This window comes from Drosophila obscura, unplaced genomic scaffold, assembly GCF_018151105.1.
Source record: "Drosophila obscura isolate BZ-5 IFL unplaced genomic scaffold, ASM1815110v1 contig_1, whole genome shotgun sequence".
Taxonomy (NCBI): domain Eukaryota; kingdom Metazoa; phylum Arthropoda; class Insecta; order Diptera; family Drosophilidae; genus Drosophila; species Drosophila obscura.
In genome coordinates, this window is record NW_024542679.1 from 1247980 (window position 1) to 1275794 (window position 27815).

The following is a 27815-nucleotide window of genomic DNA, read 5'->3' on the forward strand; positions in this document are numbered from 1 at the left end:
GTCCAAGCATGTGCGAGAAGTAATTTCCCAGAGCACCGAAGCAAAATTGATGCTTATTATTTGGTTTCTTGGGAATCAAAACCTCACCGCATCTAGCGTTTAGCATCTGGGCGAATTATTCATGAGTGCAAAGGAATTGAATCGAACTAAACAGAGAAGTATATGATGCCCACAATGGTGTGGTGCAGCAGCAGCATTACCTTTGACTGTGGACCAAATAATAATTGTATGTGTGGATGACACAGATTTTAAAATATATATTTAAAAAAATAAGTATTCACGATTCACGATATTATTTGTATATAGTTTTCCATTTAATTTCTTTTCGTATATTCTTGTTGCTGCTGTAGCTGTTGTATGACAAACTTAGACATTTAATTTGAATTTTAACTAAAATTTAACTACCACAGATAGGTTGCAATTACATACATACATGCATACATGTAAATGTATATGTATATGTAAATGTCTAGTATATAACTCGTAATTACAGATTATACATATACATAAGTATAAAACATACATGCATACATCGGATATCGGATACATCAGATATATAGCTGTTACAGATACATACATACATATTTAGAGTAGTTATACATACAGATATTTTTCAATTTTTCTGGCCACTTTTGCACAATTTTCTTCGATCATTATATCGATCATATATCGATCGATAGCATCGATTGTGTTTCTACAATTAATTCATTTTCTTCGATCCTTTTTTCGACTATAACGTTGAGATTTACACAGATTTCAAAATCGTATTCCATAGGTCCTACGAGTATGTAGAATAGGGTAGAGGAGTAGGTGGAGTAGGGGTAGGGGTAGGGGTAGAGGTAGGAGTAGGTGGAGAGGGGTATGCCACTTAACTAATTACATAACTCTTGCACTAGGCTAAAAAACTAGACAAAATGATAACTAATTAACAATTAAGGTTTAACGTTTATTGGAAATCTTGCAGAGTTCCTGCAATGCTTGTCTGTGTCCCGTCCTGTTCCATCACATCACATCCCATCACATCACATCCCATATCAGCCCGCTTAGACCTAGACAGTGGTGTCCGGCGCCGGGGTAATGGGCTGCTTCGACTCGGACACATCCAGGGAGCGGCCATTGGCCGTTGCTGCACCTGCACCTTCCTGTGGGTCCTCGGGTGCGATATCAATGCGATGCGCCTTGCGCCACACCACCAGATCCATGAGAAAAGCCAGAAACATGATGCCGGCCGTGATTCCTGGTATAAGAAAAGGATTTAACTATTAAATAATGATACGTCGCGATTATTTAGCGGAACGTTTACTCACCTAAGAAATAATGCCTGAAAGTATCCGCATCGTAGAGCGAGCAGGCACCATGCTTGCCACACACAGACTTCCAGATGAGGCACGCCGAGTCGACCACAGCGCCATAGATGATCGGACAAGGAACATTCCCGAATAAGCCAATGGCCGACTGTATGACACCCATGGCCATGGCCTTATCTACAAGTCAGAGAATGGTTTGCGTTAAATTCCAAATGATCCATTGGCATACAAGGGACATACCTTTGGGATGTGTACAGCGCATGACGAGCAGCATGCTGCCCACCTCGGAGGTGGAATGCATAAATACGCAAATGGCAAAGATCAGTATAAAGTAGATGAAGTTCTTGCAGTTATTATCACAGTAACCGTTGACCGCCTCCGCAGCTGGAATGTTCACAGATCATTAGATGCCATACCATAGCAAGGAACTCTTGGATGTGGGACTCACCATCTGGAATGCAAGCACAGTCCGAGTAGAGAGTGCGATTGTCGCTGGGGCCGCAGCGAGGAGGTGCTGCAGCCGGCATGGCAGGCCGATATATACATCGTGCCATCGGCACAGATCGGTGCAAAGTTCTCCTTATCACAGGTACAGTTGATTGCTGCGCTGCAGGTGGGCTCGATCAGAGCGGGACTGCCAGAAGGAAAACGTTAGGAGACGGCCTATGGGATCTATGCTAAGCCAAAAAATCTCACCTGTGTGCATTGCTAGACTTATAGCCAGCAAAGTCATCCATGCTGCAGCCAATGAACATCAGGATGATCATGCCAGCGGAGTAAACCAAAGCGGTGAAGGCAATCCAGGCGGCTACACCCTGGGCGGTGGGCTTGCGCTTCAGGATAAACAGACCGGAGATGACAATGCCAATGCCCATGACGAGGATGCCGCAGAAGGCGGCAATCATGTTGGCATCGTAGGTGGCCAGCCGGAACTGTGTCTCCAGGTACTTGGGCAGGAACGTGTACAGGCCGGCAATGGGCAGCAGATGGAACACACAGGAGGCAGTGCGGAACATCAGTATATCGTTGCTCAGCTGCCGGCGCACCGTCTTGGGGAAATCTGTGGAGCAGGAGGTGGATTCCCAGCTTAGCTTACAGAATGATCCTCTGCGGATTGCGCACACACTCACCCTTGAGCTTGGGCTTCTCCTCCGTTTCGGGGGCAGCTGCCGCAGCGGCCAGCGCCTGGGCCTGGGTCTGCTGCTTGCCACGCAGCTGCTTGGGGAACGAGAACATGGCAATGGAGGTCAACAGCATGAGGCTGCCAATGGCCACGGGTCCCAGCCACCAGGCGCCAATCCAGCGCGGATCGGAGGCATCGAAGCCGGGATTCGAGAAGTTCACGTACCAGCGCGTGCAGAAGCTGCCAAAGATGAAGCCGGAGGCGGGTCCGAGGATCCGCATGCCAATGGTGACGGCCATGTACATGGGCGACTGCTTGCTGCCGACATTGTCGTCGATGTAGGGTATCCCGAGGGTGGCCACTGCCGTCTGGCCAATGCCCGAGCTGAGCAAACTGCCAAAGAAGATGCACAGAACGATGACGGTGATCTTCGAGTGGGAGGCCTGCTCCAGCTGCCGCTCCTCGTTGCACTCGCTGCCGGCCAGCGAACCATTCCCCCCCAAATGGCACAGATTCGGATTCAGCATGTCCCGGGTGGCATTGTGCCACATCAGCGAGGAGGACGACTCCGATTGCACCGGCAGCGACTGCTGCTGGAGGATCACGCTGGAGTGCATCAGCTGCTCCCCGAAAATGAAGTGCGGCAGGGCACAGGCAAAGGCTGCAATCGAGAAGAGCACCATGCCGCAGGCAATCCACCGCGGACGATGTCCCCGTCCCGCAAAATACGTGAGCAGCATGGCCGTGCAGATCTGGCCCATTTCGCTGGCGCTCAGCAGGAGTCCCGTGGTCTTGGACTTGATCTGGAAGAGCTTCTCGATCGTGGTGATCACCGACACAAAGTACGTCATGTACATGCCCTGCAGTATGTACGCCAGCAGGAACACCACCATGAACACGTGCGTCGAGGCGAACCGTCGCGCCCATCGCGGCCGGCAGCCGAACAGCCCACAGCTGGAGCCCTCGTCGGCGCCCCCATTGAGGTCCGAGCCAAAGTCATCCGACTCCTCCGATTCGCTGGAGCGGGCGGGCAGCTTGTAGCCTCCCGTCAGTGGCGCCTGCTCGTGGGCGTACTTCTCGCGGAGACTGTGACCGTTGCCGGTGCCATTGTTGTTGCTGCTCAGCAGGCCCCCGAGGCCGTTCTTTAGGTTGTTGATGTCCTCCGAGGCCTTCCACTCGTTGTTGTTGCTGGGCGTGCTCTCGTACAGCACGGTGTTGCCTGTGGGCGTGGTTTGGCCGGGTGTGGCCGTGTTGCCCAGCCCCTCGCCATTTGTCTGATTGTGCTGGGCTAGGAGGGGCGTAAAGGCCTGCGTGGAGTCGCGTCTGCCTCCTCCGTTCTGATGGTAGCCATTGCCGTTGCCATTAGTCTGACCGTGGCCATTGCTGGCCTTTGATCCTGCCACAGGCAGCGGCGTTGCCGCCTCCACATCCCCGTTGCTCTTCATTATGCCTCAAGGGATCTGCTGCCCACTGGAGGGAGTTTGGTACAGTTCGCGTTCGCGTGCGTCTGAGTGACTGAGTGGGAGTCGCAGCGGAGCGGCGCGGTGCGGAAGCGTTTCGAGAGGGCTCTGTGTAAGCGAAACTGTACTCGTTTCGTCCTGTCCTTAGTCCTTTAAGTGGTGCTGCTGCTGGTTATTGGCTGTTCCATTTTTCCCCCCTACATTGGAGCTGTGCTTTCACTGGGGGTTCTGGTTCTGGTTCTGCATTCGCTTCAACTCTGTTCTGTGTTTTCTTTTCTTTTGGCTGGAGCCAGGCAGCAATCGAGGTAGTTTGGTTGCTCTGTTGATAAATGTTTTTGTTCTGTCTATCAGTTTTATTTCGTAGATGCTCTTAGTTGCAATATGGCAGTGCTTATCTGGTTTCAAAGAGAGAAATGAAGGAGAGGCAAAGTTCGACAATTAGTTGATTTCTTTGGGGAAGTTTTTCAAAAAATACGATATGCAGAGCACGAACCAATCTTTACTTTATATAAGTATTGTTAAATATAACATCTCGTTTATATTTTTTGTTTGCGCCTTTTTTTATGCAATTAAATATTCACAACAGAAAAAGAAACAACAATTAAAATAATGTTTTGCCTTTAATTTCCAATATTTCTATATTTCTATTCTATTTTATTTATTTTAATTTATTTTATTTAATTTAAATTTAGTTAATTATTTTTTATTCTATTTAATTCATATTTTACATATATCCTGTAACATACATTGGCATGCGTATGCAGATGGAGGATAACGCATACGTCATGGTGAACGGCTGCACACGCTTCTAGCATTCTGTACAGATAAAATCTTGTACGATAGTATGAGCGCAACAAGCTATATACCGATTGAAAGGCAATATATTTCACTAGAAAACTGCATGGGAAAACTTTTGATTTAGTTTCCAGGTTTATAGAGTAACGGGAGTAGAGCAAGTGGAAATGTCTAGCCTTTTATCCTTTTATTATAGCAAACACTTCAAAAATTCTAATTTTAATAAGCCCGCTATTAAACTCACTTTTTTTTGTAATTAAAAATTATCAAAAAAAAAAATGAAACAATACAAATATTGTTCTTCGATGGGAATCACAGAACCGCGATCGTTGGAAAATGAAATGAAACTAAACCAAAAGAAATTCCATGAAAAGACTGCACAAAAAAGCGCAAGTATATGGAGCAAAGGGAGGGGTGGGTGAGAGGAGTTGCAGAGCTGAAAGCAGAACAGCTTATCAGCTCCACGCACACACACAAAGAGAGACACGCACAGATGCCTATGTATGTGTGTGTGCACTGGAGGACTGACTGGAAATGGCACTAAGAAACGCAGTCGTATATGTACAGCACGCGACAAAATATTAGCTATAAAAAAGCTATAAATTACATACGAACAAATGTATGTACGTAGATGTATACATTTTTGCCAAATTTATAGGGAAAGTGGTTATGGGGGCAGCAGCCAAGAAAATCTCTTTTCAAGGCCGAGACTGATAAGGATTTCCAATTAGATTGTATTCATTAATGGTGTCTCACGTTTTTTAAATCTAAACATTTCTAATGAATTTCCATTATTGCTCTGACAGATCTGCCAGGATTTTCTTTGGCTCTTTATATCTGTAATTATCGACCGCAAAATCTTCGATTGCCATTAAAATATTTTCCCGCTTATATGACTGAAATGATCTTATAATTATGCACAATAAATACGCATATGCTGAGCAAATATTAAAACAGTTTGCCAAAGTCCCATTCGGCTCGTATCTCTCATTGCCTTGCCGTTTTTTGTTTTTTTTTTTTCTTTTTCTTGCAAAAAATATTTCAATGTCAAATATTCGGCAAAAAAGTTGTTTCTAAATTTTTATTTTGACACACAGACAAATTTCTGTATTTGCAAGTGTGTGTGAGAGTATAAAAAGCCATGACAGAATATAATTTCACTTTCCGTCGCAGTGCAATCGCAATCGCAACGGCAGAGTGCCGTTCCTGCACTCCGCGAATCTTATCAGTGTAGGAGCGACCTCGCTGATAAGGAAAGTGAAATTTCTTTGAGTGTATGGAGAGAATGGTGCAGCCATGGGGCAGGGGCTACAGGCTAGAGGCAGGCGTCATAAACTTTGGCCTTGACTCTGGCGTTGCTGTTGTTGTTGCTGCTGTTCTCATGGTTTTCCCACTTCTCTTTTTCTGTTTTTATTTATTGCGCATTTTGCGCTTTTGATTTCTGTTTTCTGTTTGAAATATACAGACATATGCACTATATTTACTGTACTTTGTTGCTGCGGGTTGTGTGTGGTGTGGTGTGCCGCTGGAATGTATTGCCTTTGCTCGTATTTATTTATGCACAATTAGGGATCTCGGGAATGGCAAGAGCACGTGCTTAATTAGCAATTCTGATCTGGTAAGGCGATCAAGTCGATTCAGAGGAGGCCGTAGAGGATGGTTGCTAAGATTGACTGTGTGTCGTCATAGAAATAGCAGATAATTCATATCGTTAGAGATAAATTCCAGTAAGCTAAAGGCAATTAGTTGGCAAACATTCTGCATATCGTTAAATCCAAAACACATCCCATAATCATACATTTTCTAATCATTTCTAATACAAACAACATTCAACGTATCTACAGCCAGAGAAAAAAGCCCTGAATAGATGTTCGCCGAGAGTGTAAATTGTAAAAAGAAAGTGTTTTCTATGACATTTTTAAGCTAATAGGACAACAGTTAATTTAAATATTAATTTCATATTTAAAATAAATGTTTTCAATATTTAAATTAAATTTATTTTATTTTATTTGAAGTGCAATCAAGGTGAGTTCTATTTAATATCAATATGTTTGGATTTTCTCAGAGTGCTGCCATAATATTGCCTCTATCTCTAATCCCTTTGCGTATCTGCTTGTCTTATCTTTTCTTCACACTTTCCCACAGTGTGTGCCTCAATCTACAGGTAGATGATGGTAAGGTAAGTGTAAGGTGACGTGGATGGCCACAACAAAGCGAGTACTTTAGTACTCAGCTCCCACTTATCGCTCTGGCCATCGTCAAGTAATCTCTTTCTCCATCTGCAGTCCCTCTACCAACAGAGAGCGGTTCCAGCTTATCCCTGAGACCTGAGGCAGGAGTCTCAATCCCAGTCTGAGGTTAAAACTACTGCAGTTACCAGTTTTAGTTGCAGCAAAGGCTCATTGAACCCGTCACCGAACGGGTAGCCGGGCAGGCATCCCCGGGCATCCACGGGCATCCCAGGGCATGCTGTGAACTATTGTATGGCCTGGTATGACTGGTATGGTTCTGGTTATATAAGTGTTAGACCATCTATTGGCTTTAATTTGGCTTGATGGATGGTTAATTGTTCAAATTGCTGCAAGTGTTCACAGATGACAGCCAGATGATGGCCGATTTATCAGTGTCAATCATAATAAATGCAATTAAACCACCCCGTTTACGAAACTATCGCTTGCAGATTGCTGGATGGAGATAGATACGCAGATAGATAGATAGATACGGGTGGAGAGAGACACAGGGAGTGGGCTGAGTGGATAGATCGATATGTAGATTCAACCAGAGGTTTCCATTTCAATTGAGCACGATGTGAGAAAATCGATGCCTGATTTTACACCACGCGTCCCAACTTTGAGCATTTATTTTTATATTTTTATATATAAATAAAATATCATCATTATTGCTTGACTACATATGTACTAAAATATTGTTTTATTATCCATCATTCCATATAGATACAGAAAGAATATCCCAACAAAATATCCGATATTTTGTGGTCTAGTGTAAACAGAATCCCATGGCTAGGCACAAGAGGGTGGCCTGCCATGGGGCGGTGGTGGGGGGTTGTCTTTTTCTTTGCTCAATGCGTGTTGATTTTCCGGTTTTCTTGGCAACTTGCAACATGTCTTCCCGCTTGTCGCTTCCCCCTTCCGCCTTCCGTCCGAGCTGCTGCGCCGACTACGTAACTGAGTTATGTATGCCTCTGTATGTGTGTGTGTGTGTGTGTGTGCTGGTGTGCATTTGAATTGCGCAAGCGCAACTATTGCAAATTGCATACCAAGCAGCTCAGTGGCTGTGGCTGCGGCTTTGGCTGCAGCATGCCAACATGCAACAAAACCAGACACGCGGGCAACGCGTTGACTAGACGCTGACAGGGGCCGCCGCAACCAGCAACCAGCAGCCAGCAGCAGCCGCCATAAACAAGTGCAAAAGCCACAGCCAGAGCCACCACAGAAGAAAGCCTGAACAATGGCCAGAAGCGGCATTGAAAGTAAATTGCAGACCCCAACCAGTCCCCAGATGCCTCTCTTTCCAGATCCAAGTCCAAGTTTAAGTCGTAGATGGAAATGGAGATGGTGCTAGAGCTGGAGCTGGAGATGGAGCTAGAGCTGGGGTCTGGGGTCTGGTCGCTCAAGCCAAGTGGAAAGAGCTTGGAAAAAGTGGTTTGGCCACATTTCACTTTTAGCATAGAAACAATTTAGAACTTGTCTGCGTTTGTTTTGTGGCTGCTGTTTCGTGGTGTTTGAGGTTTGTGCTATCTGAGATGGATGGATCTGTACAGAGAGATTTAAGTGGTAATTTTTGGCAGAGAAGAACCGCAGATAAATCTCTACGAAATTCTATACAATTTTAGATTTGAAGAAGAGCATTCGCAGTTCCTATTTGGATGGAGTCGATGTAGAAGCATCTTAACTGATACCCAGAGATGGCCATTAAGTATATAAGCTTGTAAGCTTGTCTTAGTTTAAAGATCAAAGGCTGTGAACCCACTGAAATGTTGGTCAATTTAATGTCTCAGTTCTGTATGTATTTATATTTATTTATATTCCATTAAGTTTAATGTGTTTATCTTCATTCCATTTCTCCCGCCAGTCATTGAGTCATTCTGTTCTGTTTATTTCTCTAGGGTCTCGAATTCGCTGACCAATCAAATACAAATACATATGCACATACATACTAAATGTTTACGTGTGTGTATGTGTGTGTGCGAGTATTTTGACTTTGACCTTCACATTGAGAACTGAAATTTGAACCAGAACCTTGATTTGCGTAAGCAAAATATTAGACATACGGATAAAAACAACAACAAAAAGTTCACAACTTTGTTGGGACAAGCGATTATACATATGTACATATGTATATGCATATATCCACACATATACAACTTAGTTTTTGTTTGTATATCAACCCAATTGGAGACGCTTTTTTTTTGTTGCACTCCAAAGTGCCGAAAATTTTTCATTTTTTGTAGAGTAGCCACAGGGCATGACTCAACTTATTATTTCTATATTATTTTTCTGATTAATTGGGTTTTGGGTTTTTATTAAATCCTATTATGGGAAATTCTTTTGATCTTGATTTTTAATCGTCGCCAAAAAGTGGACGCAGTAAAGCATTTCGAATGTGTGGATTATAAAAATTATATTTCAATGCGGATATGTTTTTTTTTGTTGGCTTGTTTTTAAAGTGGAACACCCATGTAAATGCCCTGAGCAGCGTTTTTACATATGTATGGGTATGGCCCCCTGATTCATGGCATCACAAAAGGGTGTGGCCTCCTTCCCGAAAAAACAATGACAGAATATACTTAAGACATTTTCAACAAAAGGCTAAAATCCAATTGGGATTCGGTGATATACGAGTACCCTTATGGGTTCATGTGATAAGCATCTGAACAGACTATGCGGAGAAAAGTATTACTCGAAGATTGGCAGATAATTTCAAAGTAACATGCGCCTACAACGTGAAATAAAATTGTGGAAATAGGGCAGAAAATGGGTGAATATTATTACTTTCCCTGATGGTATTTCTACATCACTTGAAACATATTTAAAATAAACAATTCCCGTTCAAACGCTGCTTTCAATTCGACTCGATTTTCTGCTGCAGGGTATCTGACCTGCACATTCATTGCTCACGCGCAAGTAAACAACTTTTTGAATTTCTCGTATCTGTACAGCGCGTACGAGTCTGTCTGTCTGTCTGTCTGAACGTGTATATATTTTATTTATTTTTTTGTGGAGCACTGCCACTGCTGCTTTTCATTATGCGCAAAATAAAACTTCCTTTTTGACGGCGCTTGTTAAAAATCTGAAAAAGGTAAAAAACACCAAAGCAGAACCAAACAAAAAAACAAAACAAAAATAAAAAAAACCAAAACTTCACTTCAAACCAAAAAGGCAACGCAAAAAACAAAACAAAAAAAGAGGAAAAATTAAAAAGCTTAAAATGGCAGCCAAGTGTGCATAAATTTTTGAAATGTCCGCAACAGGCAAATGCCGAAATAAAAATTCAAAATAAAAACAAAAAAATCGTCGAAAAATAAAACAGAAGAAGACTTAATGAAATGCAATCAAAAAGGAATTCCGCGCAAACTGCATTAAGTCGGAGTCGGACGTGGAGAGTCGGTGCCAGTTCCAGGTCCAGGTCCACGGTCCATGTCCCACGTCCATGTCCCAGTGCTACCTGGTAACCGTTCTCGATCCCCCAGGTTCTCTGTTTCCAATCTCACTCCCCGTTCCCCAAAGTATCTGGCGTGAAGATCAGTACATGGCGCTGACGTGACGCTCTGCAGCCCCAGCCGACAAAAAAGAGATGTTCAAATTTATTTCACTCCTGAATTTACTACCTATATAGGCACATATATGGCATGTATGTATATTGCTCTACAGAAATACAGAATAAATGAGAAACGGATTGCTTTCTGCTTTACCAAAGAGAACAGTTTACATTTGTCATTTCGAGTCGGACCGTGGGACCAGTTCTCAATCCCCTCCAAACCCGAAAACATACATATACAATTTTAAGAAATAATTACCAATAAATACCAAAATGAAGGACCAGCTGTATAAATATTGTAAGATGAAATTTGAAAAAATTGTAAGTATACCCAAAGGATTGGGTGCCTAAAAATCCTCGAAATGGTGTGATATTCCTTAATTTGATATCCCTTTTTTATTGATTTCCTACAATTTTCTTTAAGTGTTCATCATATTTTGGCCCACTGTGTTTTGGTTTGTGGGCCAAACCTGGTTTCAGAAAAATATTCTTAATTTAAACCGAAAATTTCTGTTTGATTGATTGAGCTGCTGATTTAAGCGGCTTTTCGTGCCCAGGCTCTGGACCATTGGACCATTGGACCCTGTACCTTGTACCAGAGACCATCTAAGGCTGTGAGGTGTTAACCTGCCCAAAAGGTACTCTTGAGCGTTTACCAGGTACCGTTATATGTAACTTTTATAAATGGTTCGCTGTCATTTGCTGATTTTCAACGTTTTCAAGTTTCGCTTGGATGTTGCGGCTAATATGGCACGATTCATTGTAGATTCTGCATTTATTTTTCCAATTAGCGAGCAATTACATACCCCCGCAACTCGGTCATGCGCAAAAAGTTTGGCTCATTTGCATAATACGAATATCGAGATGAGGCCCCCATCTATTCGATTCACATTTGAAGTGTCTTCTCCCATCTCCTCAAAGTGTCAAGTGGTTCCCTCAACCGAAGGAAAACAGACCCGGCCACAGAGCTCTGGCAATAGATACTCTCGTATAGCCCATAGATACAGATACAGATACAGAGACCCCTGCTCATAATTCTCATTGCTCATGATTATTTGTTTATGAAAGTACTTAGCATTTTTTTTATATTTTGTATTCACTCTTGTGAATAGGCACTCCAACAAAAATTCTTTTAATTGTTTAAGTAGTAAACAAAACAAAAAAGGTACCCTATGCATAATTTGTTGTGAGTGCGTGTTTGTAATTTTTTATATTTTTGCGATTTCTTCGTAGTAAGTTTCCACTTGTTGGCACTTCTTTTATGGTATTCTTTTTTGTGTATCGCGTTTGGCGCTTGTCTTTTTTTGGGCGTTACATTTTAAATTAGTTGTTTGCTTAAAAAGCATTTGACTGGGAGACTTTCTTGGTGTTTTTTTTTGTGTATATAAGAGTTTAAGAATAACTATTAATATTTGGTTTAAAAACTATTTTAAAATATATACTTTAAGGTTAGGAATAGTAAGGAATAGTATTGGGGCACAACTACAGTTTTACTTCCGCTGCCGCATGCTCTGTTCAGTCAAAGTATTGTTATACAAGGTTCTCGCGCAATCGTGTACTCTATTCGATTCTATCTCCATGTCTGTCTTCATCACTCTCTTTCTTTATCTACCCACTGCGAAGAATTGCAGAACAGAGGTAATAATCGTCACGGAAATTAAGTCATAAACTATTCCAACTATTCAATCCACGCACACACCCCCTCCTGCTCCACCTCTCTTTCGCACTTCAGCTGTCTATGTCTAACGCGATCAATATGCGATCATTTAGTTGGGTCATAAAAATTACAGCAAAAACGATTAGCAACAATTACAACAACTGCAGCAGCAGCAGCAGCAAACAAGTTTACTCGTGTTCGAAAAATGCAACGAGCATTAACATTACAAAAAAAATAACAACAAAAGCAAGAGACAGAGAACAACAACTACAACAACGGGAGGGCGGACGAAACAAGTAAAGGCTATTAAATGGGGGGGCAAAGTGTACAAATAATGTAAAATGCAAATCTTTGCAGCGGCTAGGAGGGGGGAGCAGCAACAACAGAAATAGTAACAGCAAAAAATAAAAGATAAACGAGCACAACTGTCTGGCCATCTCTCTCTCTCTCTCTCGCTCTTTAGGCTTCACCGTCTGTGTGTAACAGAAGCAGCGGGCAAGCAATATTGCATTGAGATAGGTCAGTCACACACACGCACACGAGTGCAGCAGCAGCGCAGTTTCTGCTGCAGCCAGAGAGCTTTGATAACTGCATCTGCAGCAGAAGAGCAGCGGCAGAAGCAGCACATCAGAAGAGCAGAGAAAATATTTAGGGAGAACTGCACTAATTACGCTCGCCTAGGGTTGGCCTCCATCTCTCAACCCCCTTAATCGCGTGCACCACCCACCCCCTATCCGCCTCCTCTGCTCAATCAGAATTCAAGAATAAATAGCAGAAATAAAACAAGTTTTTGTCTTTATCTCGGCAGAGGAATGCCTGCGTGTGTGTGTCATGTAAAACTTACACAATCGCAATAGCAGAGCAGAGCTGCTACACCATGTACACTACTCCCTCACTGCTTGTCTTCACATTTACACATCGTCCGCTCTCTCTCTCTCTCTCTCGATTCACTTTTCTTTGTGCTATTCCAATAATTTTGCGCACTCTCTTTGCCAAAGCTCTTTCAACTGCAGCAGCAGTGCAGCCACAAGAGAGAGACAAGACAGAGAGAGAGAGAGAGAGCGAGCAGCTGCATTTGGGAGAGCAGCAGCGGCAGCTGAAGACATCTCTCTCTTTACTTGCACTTTCTGCTGCACTTTTTAGTGAAAAAGAGTAGTAGATTCCATGTGCATTTTAGGAGCCCAGTAGGAGCAACAGATTAAAATCTGCTTTGAGCAGACATCTTCTTTGGCTGCACATCTTTCTCTCTCTTCCGTTGGTGACGCAATTACATCCCCCATCTCGTACTTTGACCTACGACAACAAATGTTTGCGTGTCTGTGACAAAGAAATCGTGCCAAAATACAACCCCCAAAAAGCTCAAATTTCGGCAAAAAGCTTTCCCTCAAGAAAGGAAAGGAGAGTAAATGGCAGACAACATAAAACTTATTGCGCATTTACGTGGAAAAACTGTCTAGACAGGGATTTAAAGGCAGGCCAGGCCGCCAACAAATTTAACTGAAACCTAAATCGAAAGCAAAATAGAATCCGATTAGATGTTCCGTTGTAGAATCCTATTTTTAGATCTCCGCTATATTTGCATCACTCTATTCTCTGTGAGTGTGTGTGTGTGTGTGCCTCCCCAGAGAGTTTCCAATGGAAATTCCAATTTGAAATGAAAATGAAATTATTGCAAAATCGAAGCACGCACACACATAGATGTATCTAACGGTCTCTCTCTCTCTCGCTCTCACTCACTCTTGTTGCACTTTCTCGTGTGTGTGAGGCAAAGTGCATTGACTTTTCTGCCTGTTGTTATGGCTGCTCCTCGCCGCCCCTCTATCATTCCATGTGTATGTGTGTGTGTGTGTGTGGCATGGGGCCAACCCAACCCACATTGCAGCGGCCAATTCCAATTTGTTGTAATTTTGTCTGTGGCTGTTGTTGTATTTGTTGCAAAATGCAAATAGTATCATAAAGCGCAACATGTTGGGTATTTAGCGAATCAATGGGGGGCTATCCCCCCCATCCCGCAGTACGAGTTCGTGCAATTGTGCTGGTCGGGGGTGTCGGTTTTAGCTCTCATTTGTGTGTGAATTATTTAATGAGTTTGCTTGAGTGAAAGGAAAGAGCCATAAGAGAGAGAGAGGTCTATAAAATATATACAAATTGCAACCACTCTTAATTATATATAGGATTTATGCACTTGTGTTCTTACATTTCTGTAATTAAGATTAAGAATGTCTAAAATTGCGCATAAACAAAAAGAGCTGTAAAAAGTCGATAAAGCTACCATAGAAATATTCCGTCATGTAAAAAGATTTTTCCGAAAATCTTTTGTAAGTGAAGATTGTTAGTCCACTGCATTGCACTTGCACTTACACTTACTTACTTACTGCTCCCACTTCTATTAGCTTTCCTACTCGGACCATTCATCATCAGTTGTCATACTTATAGTATTACAGCAGCACTCCCTACACTCACGTCACGTATACGCCCGCTGTATTCCGATCAACACGCTCCGTAATCACGATAAATATAGTCAAATGTGAGGATTTACTACTTTACGAATACCTCTCGACATTGTATCTCAAATTGGTGCATTTGCAAAGTAGAATCTGCAACATTGTAGCTGTTCTGTTGAGCAGAAGAGGCATACAAAAGGAGAAGGAAAAGAAAAGAATGGATGGTAAAAACTAGTTTAGTAGGAATTTGATGGCTTGCATTGTGGGGCTACTGAGTTACGTGGCATTTAATTAAATAAATTTACTGGAGCATATTGTACTGATGGGCCTCGGGCCCGGGTAAATGTGTGCTAAATTGATTGAGAGCTGCCACAGGCTGGGAGCTGGGGCTCCCTGGCACAGTGAGTGCCATAAATTAACGAACAAACATGAAACAAGTCTACTTAGAGTTGCATATCGTATAATTTTCACAAAAAAAGATAGCCAAAACGAAGACAGAAAGCGAAAACTGGGTCAACCTGATGCACAGAGAGGCTGTCGCGTTCGCTGTCGCTGTCTATCCGGCCCCACAGAGACGTGGCAAATATGTAACTCAAAAAGATATGCAGCAGCTGTGGATGTACATGTACAAATACTCATAGAGTATGTAGTTGCTGGCTGGCTGTGGCTGGCTGCAAGCCGAAAAATCAAGTAAAACCGTAACCCACGTTTCGCTTCATTTGCTCGCGGTGGAAAAGTAAGTAAAAACGGCAGCTACAGCTACAGCTACACGACGCCAAATTTATGTCTGTTTGGATTTCACCCACGCAGCACCAGCAGCCACAGCAGCAACGGCGTCAACGGCGGCATTGGGCCAGTAGCAGTGGCAGTAACAGAGAGATAACACTAACAGCAGAGGACACATTGATAGCATCAACATAACCTGTAACGAGATGCGAGAAATATTGCCTCAGAAGAAGAGCATTAATTAAAATTCCTTGACCCACGAACACAGGTACAGGGAAAGCTCCGTAATGGTGAAAATACTAATCCTTAATCCTCCCATTATCTGTTTAATGGATGGATATCGTAGCCCATCTGTTGCTGTACAGTACTTCAGTGGGAGCCAGCGAGAAAGAGATGGGATACCGACCCCGCCGACTCTGCCCACAAAGTCGTGATTCCGCCTGCCGTCTGCAGCCTGCCGTATGGAGCAGCGTTCACTTTCAAAATCAGTGAAATGTAACCGAAAAACAAAAACAACGAAAAACAACAAAAATAGTAGCGAATTGATGTTGCATTGTGTTTGGCTGTCTGTTAGCTGTTTGCATTATTCACTTGGCTTACAAATAGAGGTTAATTTATTGTGACTTGATTGAGCCGCGGCTCGCGAGCAGGCGCATCAAATATGCAGAAGAGAAACTGCAGTTGGGGAAACCCACACACTGCACTGCGTTCCATAGATTATACAAATATGTATTATAAAGATAAGGTAAGATCTATAGTTTACGAGTGTGGATTTCTTTTGGGGGGCGTTTTTTCTCTGGGTGTACCAGTTTCTTGTCTTTGGGGCAGCTTTGCTGTTCTGATGATTCAGAGATCCTCCGATCGTCTTGATGGCACAAATAAATGAACATGGCATGGCCCTACCGCAAATGCAACGGGCATGACAGGCCTTAGTGGTCGAGAGCCGTTCATGTTATTGGAATCAATTACAGTGATCCAGAACTCCAGACAAACGCAAGTACATAAGTACGCGAGTTGTATGCATGACGGGGAGAGGCAATGTGTGTATCCAATCCCTGCTGTGGCTGGCAGATAAACATCCGAGAGAGAGAGAGAGAAAACGGAATGCGATCGTTGCAGCCGACAATGACCTTCGGGGCTGATGATCTGGCATTGAACACTGGACTGGCTTGCAGATGGGAGGTACATATGTATGTACATACGACTATGTACAGATGTATATACATTTGTGTGTGTTATTTATTGTACGTATGTATGTATGTAGCTATGCTTTGTACTATGTACATGCTTGCTGTTGCTGTTGACATAATTTAGCCACTTGTGCTTGCTTAACCCTCTTTCTCGCATTTAGCCAATTAACTCAATAAGCCAAATAAGTGAGTAGCAGGCGCCACGGGCCGGGAGACATGCGCGATGTGCGATGGAGTTGTTGTCGGTGACGCGCGCGCGCATTCCAATCCAAGTTTGCAGCTCGTTTATGGCGGCTGCACTTCATGTTGCAACAACTGCTGCTGCTGCTGCTGCTGCACTTGACTTACTTGCCACTCTCTGGCTCTGGCTCTACCTCTCTTTCTTTCTCTCTCTCTCTATCTGTCTCCCTGTCCGTGCTGCATCTGGTAACTGCCATCTTTGCAATGCATTTCACTTTCATTATGATGCAGTCAGTTTTTGCCACTAAAAATGGCAACGGGGCAATGCCAATGTGTGGTTTTTCCGAGTCAAAATGAAAAACCAGTTGGGAGTCGCGCGGCGGCTGCATCTGCAGCAGTTTTCCCCCGCTCTCTTTCTCCCCCTCCCCATACCACGACAGCTCACCTTCTCTCTCTCTCACAGACAACAGCTGACAGCTGCAGTCACCTCGTGGAGTGTCTCAGTGTAGGCGTCTTTCAGCCTTGTCTCTTTTGTTTCTGCTTCCTTTCGCCGCATCCTCCCCCTCTCTGTCTCTCTCTCTCTCACCTTTCGTTAGTTGTTTTTACTTTCTTCTAATAGATCGTTAGCCGTGCCATGAACTTGCAATTGATTGCTTATTGTTAAATGAAAATGGAAAGTCATTTTCGTATGCAGTGCTTTTTTTATATTTTATTTTTATTTTCGTTTTCCTTTTCGTGGGTTTTCATTAACGATGCCTTTGTTGTCGCTTTCCCGAAACAAAACTTTAAGGAGATCCCCCAAACAGTGCAAGCGGGTCAAATACCAGTATTTCGTGTGTGTGCACCGAAAGAAAAAGCTTCCCTTGATATTTACATGTTACATCTACACTCGAAGAAAAGTGGCACAGTCTATTCTCCAGTTCTTATTGGCTCAATGTCTAAGCATCCCCCATTTCGTTCAGTGTAGTAAATTCTTGACTCGCGTTTGGTATTTTTATTGATTTGCCAGCTGGCCACACGGAAAGCGAAAGTAATTACAGTTAGTCATGCAACGCAGCAGCAGCAGCGGACGCAGCAGCGTGTGTACACACCCACCCACACGCTCTCACGCACACACACACACACATTCTAAGTAGATAAAGAAGAAGCGATAAAATGCAGCAAACGCCAATGCCAACCCCAATTGCAGTCAGCAGCAGCAGCAGCGTAGCGGACAGACGGACCCTTGAATGACTTTCTTATAGTTTTTGTCTCCCTCCCTCTATGTGTGTGTGTTTGTGTCCCCTCCCCGCACGCAACAGAATCAATTTTTATTGGTTACACAACGACGCCAGCAGCGTTGGTAGGGGAGGGAGGCGGTGGAAGTCCGTGGGAAGGGAAGTGCATTGACCCCTCCAGCCGACGACGACTCATGAGTTTAGTACTTCTTTCCCTGCCCACCGAGGAAAGGGTACATCTGTTGTCCCAATCATGTTACAACGGATGAAGGGCAGGGGAAGAATATGTGGGTAATTTTTTCACACGGAATGCCAGGGTATGCCATGGTTCGGCTCCATCAACTGTTCCTCTCTCCCCCATTGTTGCTCCCTCATTTTGTGGTGTTTTCAGTTGAGTTGGCGCTGGGCTTGGGAAACTTCATGCAGAGCCAAACATACATAAGAACATGCTTATGCCTTGGGAACAGTTTAGTTTGCCCTAGAGATTTGTATCGGTGTCTTAGCTGTTATTAACCGTCCAGAAAGGGAAATCAACTTTAAGGAATATGCGAATGTAATATGTATCTTGTGTTTATTGTCATTGAAATACTGCCAAACAATCCTTAGAAATTCCAGGAGGCCCTAACGCCGCCGCCATAGTCGTTGCGATTGTGATCAAAATTGCGACTTGCCTGGGCATAGGCATCGACAGAGCCACGCCCATCGCGGCTTGAGTACAGATTGTGATTGTACTGCACGCTGGCCTCGCGGCCTCTCTGGGCATCCTTGCTGGCCTCCACAACCACAGAGCCGCCTTCGGGAGAGCGTACATGGCGAACCAGGGACAGATCTCCATCGTAGTACTCCGCCGCCGGATCGGGCTGGGGATAGGCAAACGCCAGAGCCAGGAGACAGCAGGCGAGGACGAACACGATGGTGCACTTGTTGGAAGACATCTTGGCTTGGCGGATGGTAGAATCAAACTGATGTCCAAGTGGCGTTCGCTTGCAGCTTTTATAGGCGAATTCGAATTAAAGAATTGAAAATGGGATTTACGTCTGTACGGGGAATCCTATTTGAAGATGAAATTGTCTCTTATCTGTCCCCAGAGGGTGCTTTTTTCAAAAGGTGCATCCCCAATCCGAGGTTCATTATCAGTCAACATATGTACATATGTTTTATATTATATATGGTTTGTTTTTCAGACTATGCCTATCAGGAACCTATCATTCACTTACTCGTATGGCTGAGGCGCTGCATTTGGGGAACCATTAAGGATTCCATTTCAGTTTTAGGAACGTTTAGCAACTCCACTGCTGAGTGCTGGTCCCCGGGAATGCCCAACAGTTTCTTATTAAAATTTGACTGATGTCTAGTCCATATGGGTTCTCTGGCTTGCCCGGAAAAGTACTAAACACAAAGAAAGACAAAACACAGTTCGGGCAAAGACAATATAAGAATACGTATATTGTCTTTGGTTCGGAATATCAACCCAAGAAACAGAGGAAGCAATGACTGCTCAGAAAATAATTCCCATGATGCGTGTCTAGTGTAGAGCTGAGTCTTAGTATCCTTAATATTCTTAGAACGCTAAAGAGTCTCTTTGTGAGGTAATTCTTGGATTAACAAGGAAACCCACCGGATAAGCTTATTCCAATCAGCTCGTAAGGGGGGCGCGCCCTGTCCGTAATAACTTTTCTTTTCTAAACGCATTCGAATCGGCTGGGCCTACGCAACAAGCATTCAGATAACGCAAGAAATAAGCTCTATAAAAGCACACACACACGCAGCCAATAAAAAACTATCAAGAAAGCAACAACGACTGAAAAATCATTAAGTAGAATTTAGTTCAAATGAGTTCGTTGACACAGAAACGAAAGAAATCAAAATAAGATTTTAGTTTTCCCGTGCGTATGGTCTCTCCCCGGTCTCCACCAAACGCAAACCCACACGCACAATTCTTTTAAAATTTTGTTTCGTATAGCTTTCTTGCCGCTTTAGTTATCGGCATTGGAGATAGCGACCACATCGTCATTGATTAGTACTTCGAGTGGCATAAATGAATGCCTAATCGGAACCAAAACCGAAGTAGAAAAAGACAAAAAAAGAAAATAAACCTTTGCCAAATGCTGAACGGCTTGCCATGAACTTGAATTTTGATGATTGTGAAAGTAAATGGTGATATATGTATACGATTGTACATACATACATATGTACATATTTACAGTGTGTCTGGAGATTCGTATTTGAATGGAACTCTCTCAATTCTTCGGACGAGAACTGATTTCTAATCACAATTTCGAGTGCCGTAATTAGATGTATGCGTACGTACTGCTGCCCTCGGCAAGCGAGATCTCAATGCGAAAGTCTGTCCGTCTGTCTGCCTACCAGTCCATGCATACATACACATACATGTGTATGTACACTCAGAGAAAAATGTCATGTTCAAATAGAAATTGAATATTCGGTTATTAAATAAAACTGAAATTAAAAATTAGATACAATTTGATTTAAACACAAATTACTTTAAAAATTGCATTATTTAAATCGAATATTTTCACTTTCTTTATACAATTCCTACTTTCAAAATAAATCTAGTGGCATACATTTTAAAATATAATTGTTGCAGGGCGTTGTTTGTTTTTCTCTGGGTGTAGGATCATTTGCGGGTGAAAGTTGTTTGCATGTGCCGCCGTCGCTTAGGTCTCCTCCACTCGATTTAGATTTCATTTACCTGGACTGTGCGGCGTTATCTATTGAATATCAAGCTATGCATTTACATCTTTTGTCACCTGCTGGCTATTTATCTGGCTGGTATGACTGCCAGGCCCTCGGGGCGTATACACAATGTGAAATAGAAAACCAACCAAAAAGCCCAGCTTGGAAAAGAGAAAAAGATACAAAAAATCTCATCGACACGTGTCGATGTCTTAGAAGTTGTCGAGTCATAATGGTACAGTTTTATAGATCTACCCAAAAGAATCCCGGGTGGGGGTGGGGTAGAGAAACGAACATTTCACATTTCGATTTGATTTGTTTTTTTTTATCCAAAACAATTAATATCAAAATTCATTGAGAGTGGTACGATGATGGCGCTGAATGAAAGCCTACATAGCATATGTACATATATACTTATAGGTACATAAATATGTATGTATGTATGTGTGTATTCTTGTCTGGTGGGGCAGCCATTTGTCTAGGTTCAACGACGGACAGACAGCCAAAAAAATGCGTGGCGTACGCACGCTTTCAAAATAAATTATATATGCGGCGATGATACGTTAATATATATACAAATGCGTCCACATATGTATGTATGTGCGTACCTCCCATATATTTTTTATGTCTATATATATTAGAGATATCTCTCCCTCTCTGTTGCTCTCTGGCTGTTTTAAAAAAGATTTATTTGCCAAAAAAATATTGTATGACGACAAAAAGAGCAATAAAATACTGTGGGCCAGAGACGAAGACACGTCTGCTGCTGCTGCTGCTTCTGCTTTTGGCCCGTTTAATGTGTGGTCTCTGCTCTCCAAGTTTGTCAACAAAGGAAGAAGAAAGACGGAGAAGAAGCAGGCCAAAAAGATGGGTAAGAAGATGGCCTAAGAGGGAAGCACCAGCAGTGAAAAGTAGCTGGCTAAAACAAGCTTTAAAAGTTCCTTTGGTTTCCGGCGATTGATGAGGAAAAAATACCAGCAAGAGGGAAAATAATATCTTGTCTCAGTCTCCGTCGAGAGAAGTTCTACTTCTACGGTAATGGAGAACGAACCCAAGAATAGAGAATCGAGAGTGGAAGAGAAGTGAAGTGAAGAGAGGCTGTTCTGTGGTGGCTGCTTTTATTGTTATTGTTATTGCTGTGTTGTGTTGTGTTATGCGTTGCGCTCAAGTCAAGTTCAAGGACTGTCAATTAAATTGAAATCACTTGCTAAAGACGCGCAACGCAGCACAAAACAAGCTTCCAGATGAGTCGTCTCACAGTGGAGTGGAGGAGCAGAGATGAAGAGACACTGGTACCATGGGGCTGCCTGTCAAGCTGGAGATTCGCTTCTTCTGGCTTGTATCTATGTGTCTGTGTGTGTGTATCTGTTGCTATACAGTGCCTCTGTTTTTGTTCGATTTTGCACGCAGCTCGTTTACATTTTGTTATTGCGGATGCTGCGTAGTAGTTACAGTGCGGTAATTGTACGGCCGCCCGTTGATGATGATGCTGCCTGCCTTCCATCTGCTGTATACTCGTAGTAGAGTCTAGGTTTCTCTCTGAGTGATCTTCTTTTGTAAGTCATCTTAGCTTTAAGCGAGTGAAGTTCGACTCGATTCTGGTTCGTAAAACGTTCTCAAACTGTTGCCAGTCACCGTCACAGTCCCAGGCCCCAATCTAGAAATGTTTCAAGTGAGGGCGTGTCCATGGAGAATGCTTGATATATGTATATATAATATATACAATGCTCGGCATATATTCATGACTGGCATTGGTAAATGAGGTCTCTTTAAGAGGTCTTAAAATGCTGAAGAACTGTAACAGACTTTTCATTAAAATCTACAAAAAGCATGGGAAAACAGGGGAGTCTTTCATCCAAAAGAACTGTAATATAAAACAAGGATATAGCATATCCTTAAGAGTATTATCTGAGCAGCTACATTTCCATCTGAACTTATTTTCTTAATGGACAAATCATAACTGGCACGACCCAGACCCCACACCCCAGCTCAATCCAAAAGCAATGCACGGGCGGGCCCAGGGGCAATTCCTAACTATGTTTTTAGGCCAACTTTCAGTTTCTCGAAAATGTGAATCGAGGTTTTCATATCAAATGTGGTCACAGCCACCAGCCACCAGCCACCAGCCAGCAGCCAGCCAGTCGACAGCCGCCTCGCATACGAGTAAATGCATAATTAATGATGATTTTTTGTTGTTGAGCGGCGCGGCGCGTATTTGTTTCTTCAGTTGATTAGCATAATGCCAAATACATACGATAGATACCGATACCATAAAATATGTGTGTACCATACATACGGGTGTGAATCTATAGATCCGCTTGATTCAGTAAACAACTTTACACGTGCTCGAAAATAAAAAGGAAATTCTATAAGAAATGTGAACTCTGGATTTATGGATATATTTTCTTTGTGTAAAGAACTTTTTTCGTATTATTTTTTTGACCGAAGAAATTTGCTTTTAGCCGCTAAACAGAAACAGCTAACTTGTCAATCCATCAGCGACAAAGCCAGCGAAAAGGAAGCGCCGGAAACCCATCAGTGGGAGGGAGGGATCCCGGGAGAGGTGCTCTATACGAACTATGTGGAACTCTTGCCCTGCCAATATGTTGCCAATAAAAAGCATTTTTTGCTTCGTTTCGTTAATCAATACACGAAATTCATTTTATTTTCTTCTTTCATGTTTTTTTTTCGTTGCTTTTGTTTTTAGAATATTTTTGTATGCCCAGAATTTAAATTAGTAGGAAATCTGGTTTTCTGGTTTTCTGATTTCGGGTTCCCTTCTCTCTCTCTCTATCTCTCTCTCTCTGGCTAATTCCTCAACTTCTGATTGTGTTTGCTCTCTGTTCTGCTCAGTATTCTTGTTTTTGTCTGCCTTCTGGATCTTGGGATCTTTTTCTGCGACGTTATTACAGGTGAATTCTGTAGTTTTTTTTTTGTTTTAGCTGTTGCTGTGCCTTCTTCAAACCCCTACCCACCAAAAAAAGAGCCTACCAAGAGCAGAGCCAGAAAACAAAATGAAATGAGTTTTGCTTGAAATCGAAATGCTTTGGGCCATTGATCATTTATTGATCGAGACAGAAACAGAAAAAGGGAGAAGCAAAGGAAATGGCATTTGGGATTTCAGAACCCATACACTCAGAGAAAAAAGAAATACACTCATATTTACTGAATATTTATTTTAAGTGTGAATATTAAACTTTCAGGGCATCTGCCAATGGAAACTTTGACTTAAGAATTTGTTCAGATATTAAGGCATTAATTGCATTGAAGTTTTGCATATTTATTTCTGGATAGCATTTATACAAATGTAAAATGTTTCAGCATTAATTTCATAATATTAAAACGTATTTTCTCTGCCACTTTCGGACGACAGAAATCCCAGAATTCATGGCTCTGCGAATGTGCAAGCACGGGTACGAGAGTACCAGTAAAATATATGTATAAATGGATAATAAAAATCAGTGATAACGAACCCAATGTGGGTCAGATGGATGGCAATGTTTTCTGTTCCATTCTGGTTTCTGTCTCTGTTTCTGGCCAGAATAAACACTCTGCTCTTATAATTGAGGTACAAAAGTGAAACTCTCTCCGCTTCTGCATCGGATTGGAGTTTTTTGGGTTGCGGTATAAACATTTACATTTACATTTGATTAAACAACGTTTATTGATTGTTGTTCTGGCTGTGCGCACTGCATTGTTGTTTTTGTTTTCTTACGGGAATGCGTGGACCGAGCCTGGCATTTATTTTAATGCATTTCGCCAGGCGGCAGGCCCAGGCCCAGGCCTCGCAGAAGAAGAGAACAACGCAGCGGCCCGCCCAACCTCTTGTATCTGTGGCTGCATCTGTGTATCTTTTTTATCTGTGCGTATTTATTTTGGTTTTACGGCATGTAATTACATAGGGAGAGGAGCGAGAGAGAGACACAGAGATGAAGGGAAGAGACAGACAGAGACGGACAGAAATGGAATGTATTCCGTGTTCTTTTTGGTTTCGATTTTTTCACGTCTTACGTTTCTTATCATTATTTTCCTGTGTATTTTGTGCGCTTTCTGATTGCCCCGCCACTCCAGTCTCCCCGGCCTGACCCTGCACTGCCACAGCATTCATTTTTTTTTTTTGGTGGAACACTTAAGAAATTTCACTCAATATAGCGTATAATTTTTGTAGGCCGTCCGGTCGATCCATGTTTCACTTTCTCTGGCGCCTGCGAAGAGCCCTCCGAAAATACCAAGGGGAGAACCAAAGAAGATGAATGCATAGACATATTTTTGACTTAAAGAATATTTCGGTTTTCATTTCTTTGTGGCTTCATTAAAAAGGGAAATTTCTGTGCCCACAAAAAAAAAACGAAGAGAAAATAAAAACAGGTCATTCCATGGATATCTGGTGGATATTTAAGTAAAGAAAAGATTGATGGACAGATAGAATGGATAGATGAACTGCAGTATAGACTAAAAAATAATGGGAAACTGGATAATCTATGCGGATCATTTGATGCAAATTTGATTAAAGTAATTCAAAAATATTAGTTCATATTCACTCAACATTCAGGTATTTTTTAATATGATTTGGAAAATATATGTACATAGTTCAAAATTTTGTACACTACGAAAATATTTTTTTTGAAGCTTCTGTACTTACGCCTAATTCTTCTGTTTCTGATTCTGGCTCTTTCTCCGTTCCTCTGAGTCTGAGTCTGCTTCTGTTATTTTTTCATTCAGAATTTGCCACGCAATTTACGCGTTTAATTTTATGGCTGCCTCTGGCTCTGGCCCTCTGCTCTGCCCCGCACTTTATTTCCTGTAATTTTGTTGTTGTTTTTTCACACACCAATTTTTTTTATCGTGGGGGGAGAAGGCTGTATATTTATTTAATAATTGCACACATAATAGACGAAATTAAACGCTATATTTCTGTATTTGTATATACGCGTGTACAGATAGATACAAAACAGGCGCCGAAACACGCACAAAGCCAATTGAGAATTTTCAGATATCAATTTTATTTCAACTTTATTTTCGATTCAAGAATTTGTAAGCAACACTCTCACTGGAAGGGGGGAATTTTCACTTTGAAAAATAAACCCAAAAATGCATTCGAAAATTGTTAAACGGGGGCTTTTCTTCGATATGTGTATTTTTCAGATAGTTTTTGCAAAGAATTTCTGTATCTTTTGAGTGGGTATGGAAGTTATTTGGAAACCGAAACGGAACCGAAACCGAAACGAGCGACGCGTTCGCTTACATCGACGTCTGAGCAAAAAACACGAAGAATACAAAGTGCGGCTCAATTTATACGACAGAAACAGACAAGAAGATACACAGATACACATGAACACACACACAGATGCACTCGCGGCACATGTGTGGTATGAAGATATACACACACACACGCGATCGGCAGGCAGATAGCAGCGCTGCAAACGCCAGCGTTGACGCCGACAGCGACGCGCACGCAATGTTAGCGCTGCAATTAGAATGGTCTGCCTCTTGCAGCGAGAGTGAATCTCCATCTAGCCTGCACTCTCTCTCTCTCTCTCTTCTTACGCTGTGTGCAAGGTGTTTTCTATACAAGGTGATGCATACATATATGTGCATATGTATGTATGTAATTAAATAATTATGATCCGACTTAATAATAGTTGAACAGATCGATGCCATATGCTCACACCTTGTATAAATACACCATGGCCACCCACTGTTATCACTGTTGTGTGCTTTTGTCTCTTTCCATGTTTAGTTCTCTTTCTCTGCTTGGAGCTCTGTTTTTGTTGGAAGCTCTCTTCTCTGCTTTGCTCCCTCTCTTTCTCTGTGTGTTTTGTATTTTGCGGTTGATTTAGGAGCATTTTGTTGGTCCCAAAAATGGTAGTATTTCGGCATTCATCTGTTTTATTTTGGCTAATTTATTTGCATTCGTTCATTTCTCCCTCCCTCCCTCTCGCTCTCCCTCTCCCTAGCAAACGGCACAAAAATATATCTACGAGATATTTATGTACGCACACACAGATACACACACTCGCACACACACGCTGCTCTGCTTATACAGTTTCGTCCGCACACGGTCACACTCTTCCAATACGAATCGCCCCAACGGACTGAAAACAGCCGAAAACTTTTTTCTTTCGTCAACCAGCTGGCGCTTCAGTCCCCACGCTGACGTCGCTGTTGGCGTAAGCTTTTGGCAGCGCTGTCTTTTGGGGCTGCTTGCCGCTCTCTTCCACTGTTAGCTGCTCTGTTAGAGAAGAGCGGCGTGCTTGTACTGGCCACTGTTAAGGGGGGGTTGGTTGTTGGTGTGGTTTGTGGTTTTCTGCCTGTAAGGCGTTGGAGTAGTGGGAGTATTAGGAGAATTCCATCGGGGACGAATGGAAGGAAGTATGGCTCGCCTGTGAGTGCTTAATCCCAAGTAGTTTCGATTGATGGACATTTTATTGGTGTTCTGAACAGGTGTTCCGCCCTCCAGGCTCTTTATTTGTATCCTTAATGCTTCTGATGTACTGTTGGAATGTTTATTTCGGGATTTTATTGGTCACACCCAGAGAAAAAAAAAAGAAGAAAAAGAGAATGATAAAATATTCATACTTTCATATTCGAAATAAATGAAATTTCATGTGCGAGTGTTTTTATTTTCTAAATGTTGAAAGAGTGCCAATAAATCAATACAAATATTCATCTATTATTGCTTCTTCAATTACGCACAATTCCAAAACTGTATGCAAAAATGATGGCTGCATTTATTAACAAACATTCAGGGCATGCAAGTATCTGTGTATATTAATTACAGATTGGGCGCAAGGCCGTATAGCAGTCAGTCCGATAGATAGACAGGCAGGCAGTCCCCCCATGTATTGTGCATACATATATACTATATATCTTTACATGTCTGCCAATGCAATAATCAAACGAAATTGAGTGCAACCCAACCACATTCGTTGATCGGCCAATTGCTATTAGATATTCTTTTGGCCAAACTCCAATCGATATCGCTTCGATTTGCTATTGGGAAAAGTGGACTGTCGCTAGCCGGTTAATTACGTGACATGTTACGTTCGATACGATTCAATTCGATTCGAAAACAAGTTAAACACGTAATTAATTTCAGAAAATCAGGCAACAAACTCACCTCGAAATGTGCATTGAACTTTTGCTGTTTTGCTGTTTGCTGTTTGCTGTCAGTCGCTTGTCTCTTGTGTTGTCTCTGTTCAGTTTTCGTAGCCAATTCTAGTAGTTGCACTTGGATTGGA

At 42.4% G+C, this 27815-nt stretch overlaps 2 protein-coding genes across 2 annotated transcripts; both read right to left on the reverse strand.

The window, feature by feature from the left end:
* Positions 1–1018: 1018 nt before the first annotated feature.
* Positions 1019–25954, reverse strand: LOC111069687 (solute carrier organic anion transporter family member 74D). Its single transcript, XM_022359850.2, is given in 8 exon segments — positions 1019–1237; positions 1308–1484; positions 1548–1691; positions 1756–1804; positions 1806–1941; positions 2004–2367; positions 2438–4285; positions 25217–25954. Coding segments are annotated over 7 exon segments (2496 nt in total). The 5' UTR covers positions 3876–4285; positions 25217–25954; the 3' UTR covers positions 1019–1049.
* Positions 18427–18850, reverse strand: LOC111069690. The gene has a single exon (XM_022359854.2). The coding sequence runs from the start codon at positions 18810–18812 to the stop codon at positions 18480–18482; it is 333 nt and encodes a 110-aa protein (XP_022215546.2). The 5' UTR covers positions 18813–18850; the 3' UTR covers positions 18427–18479.
* Positions 25955–27815: the final 1861 nt, after the last annotated feature.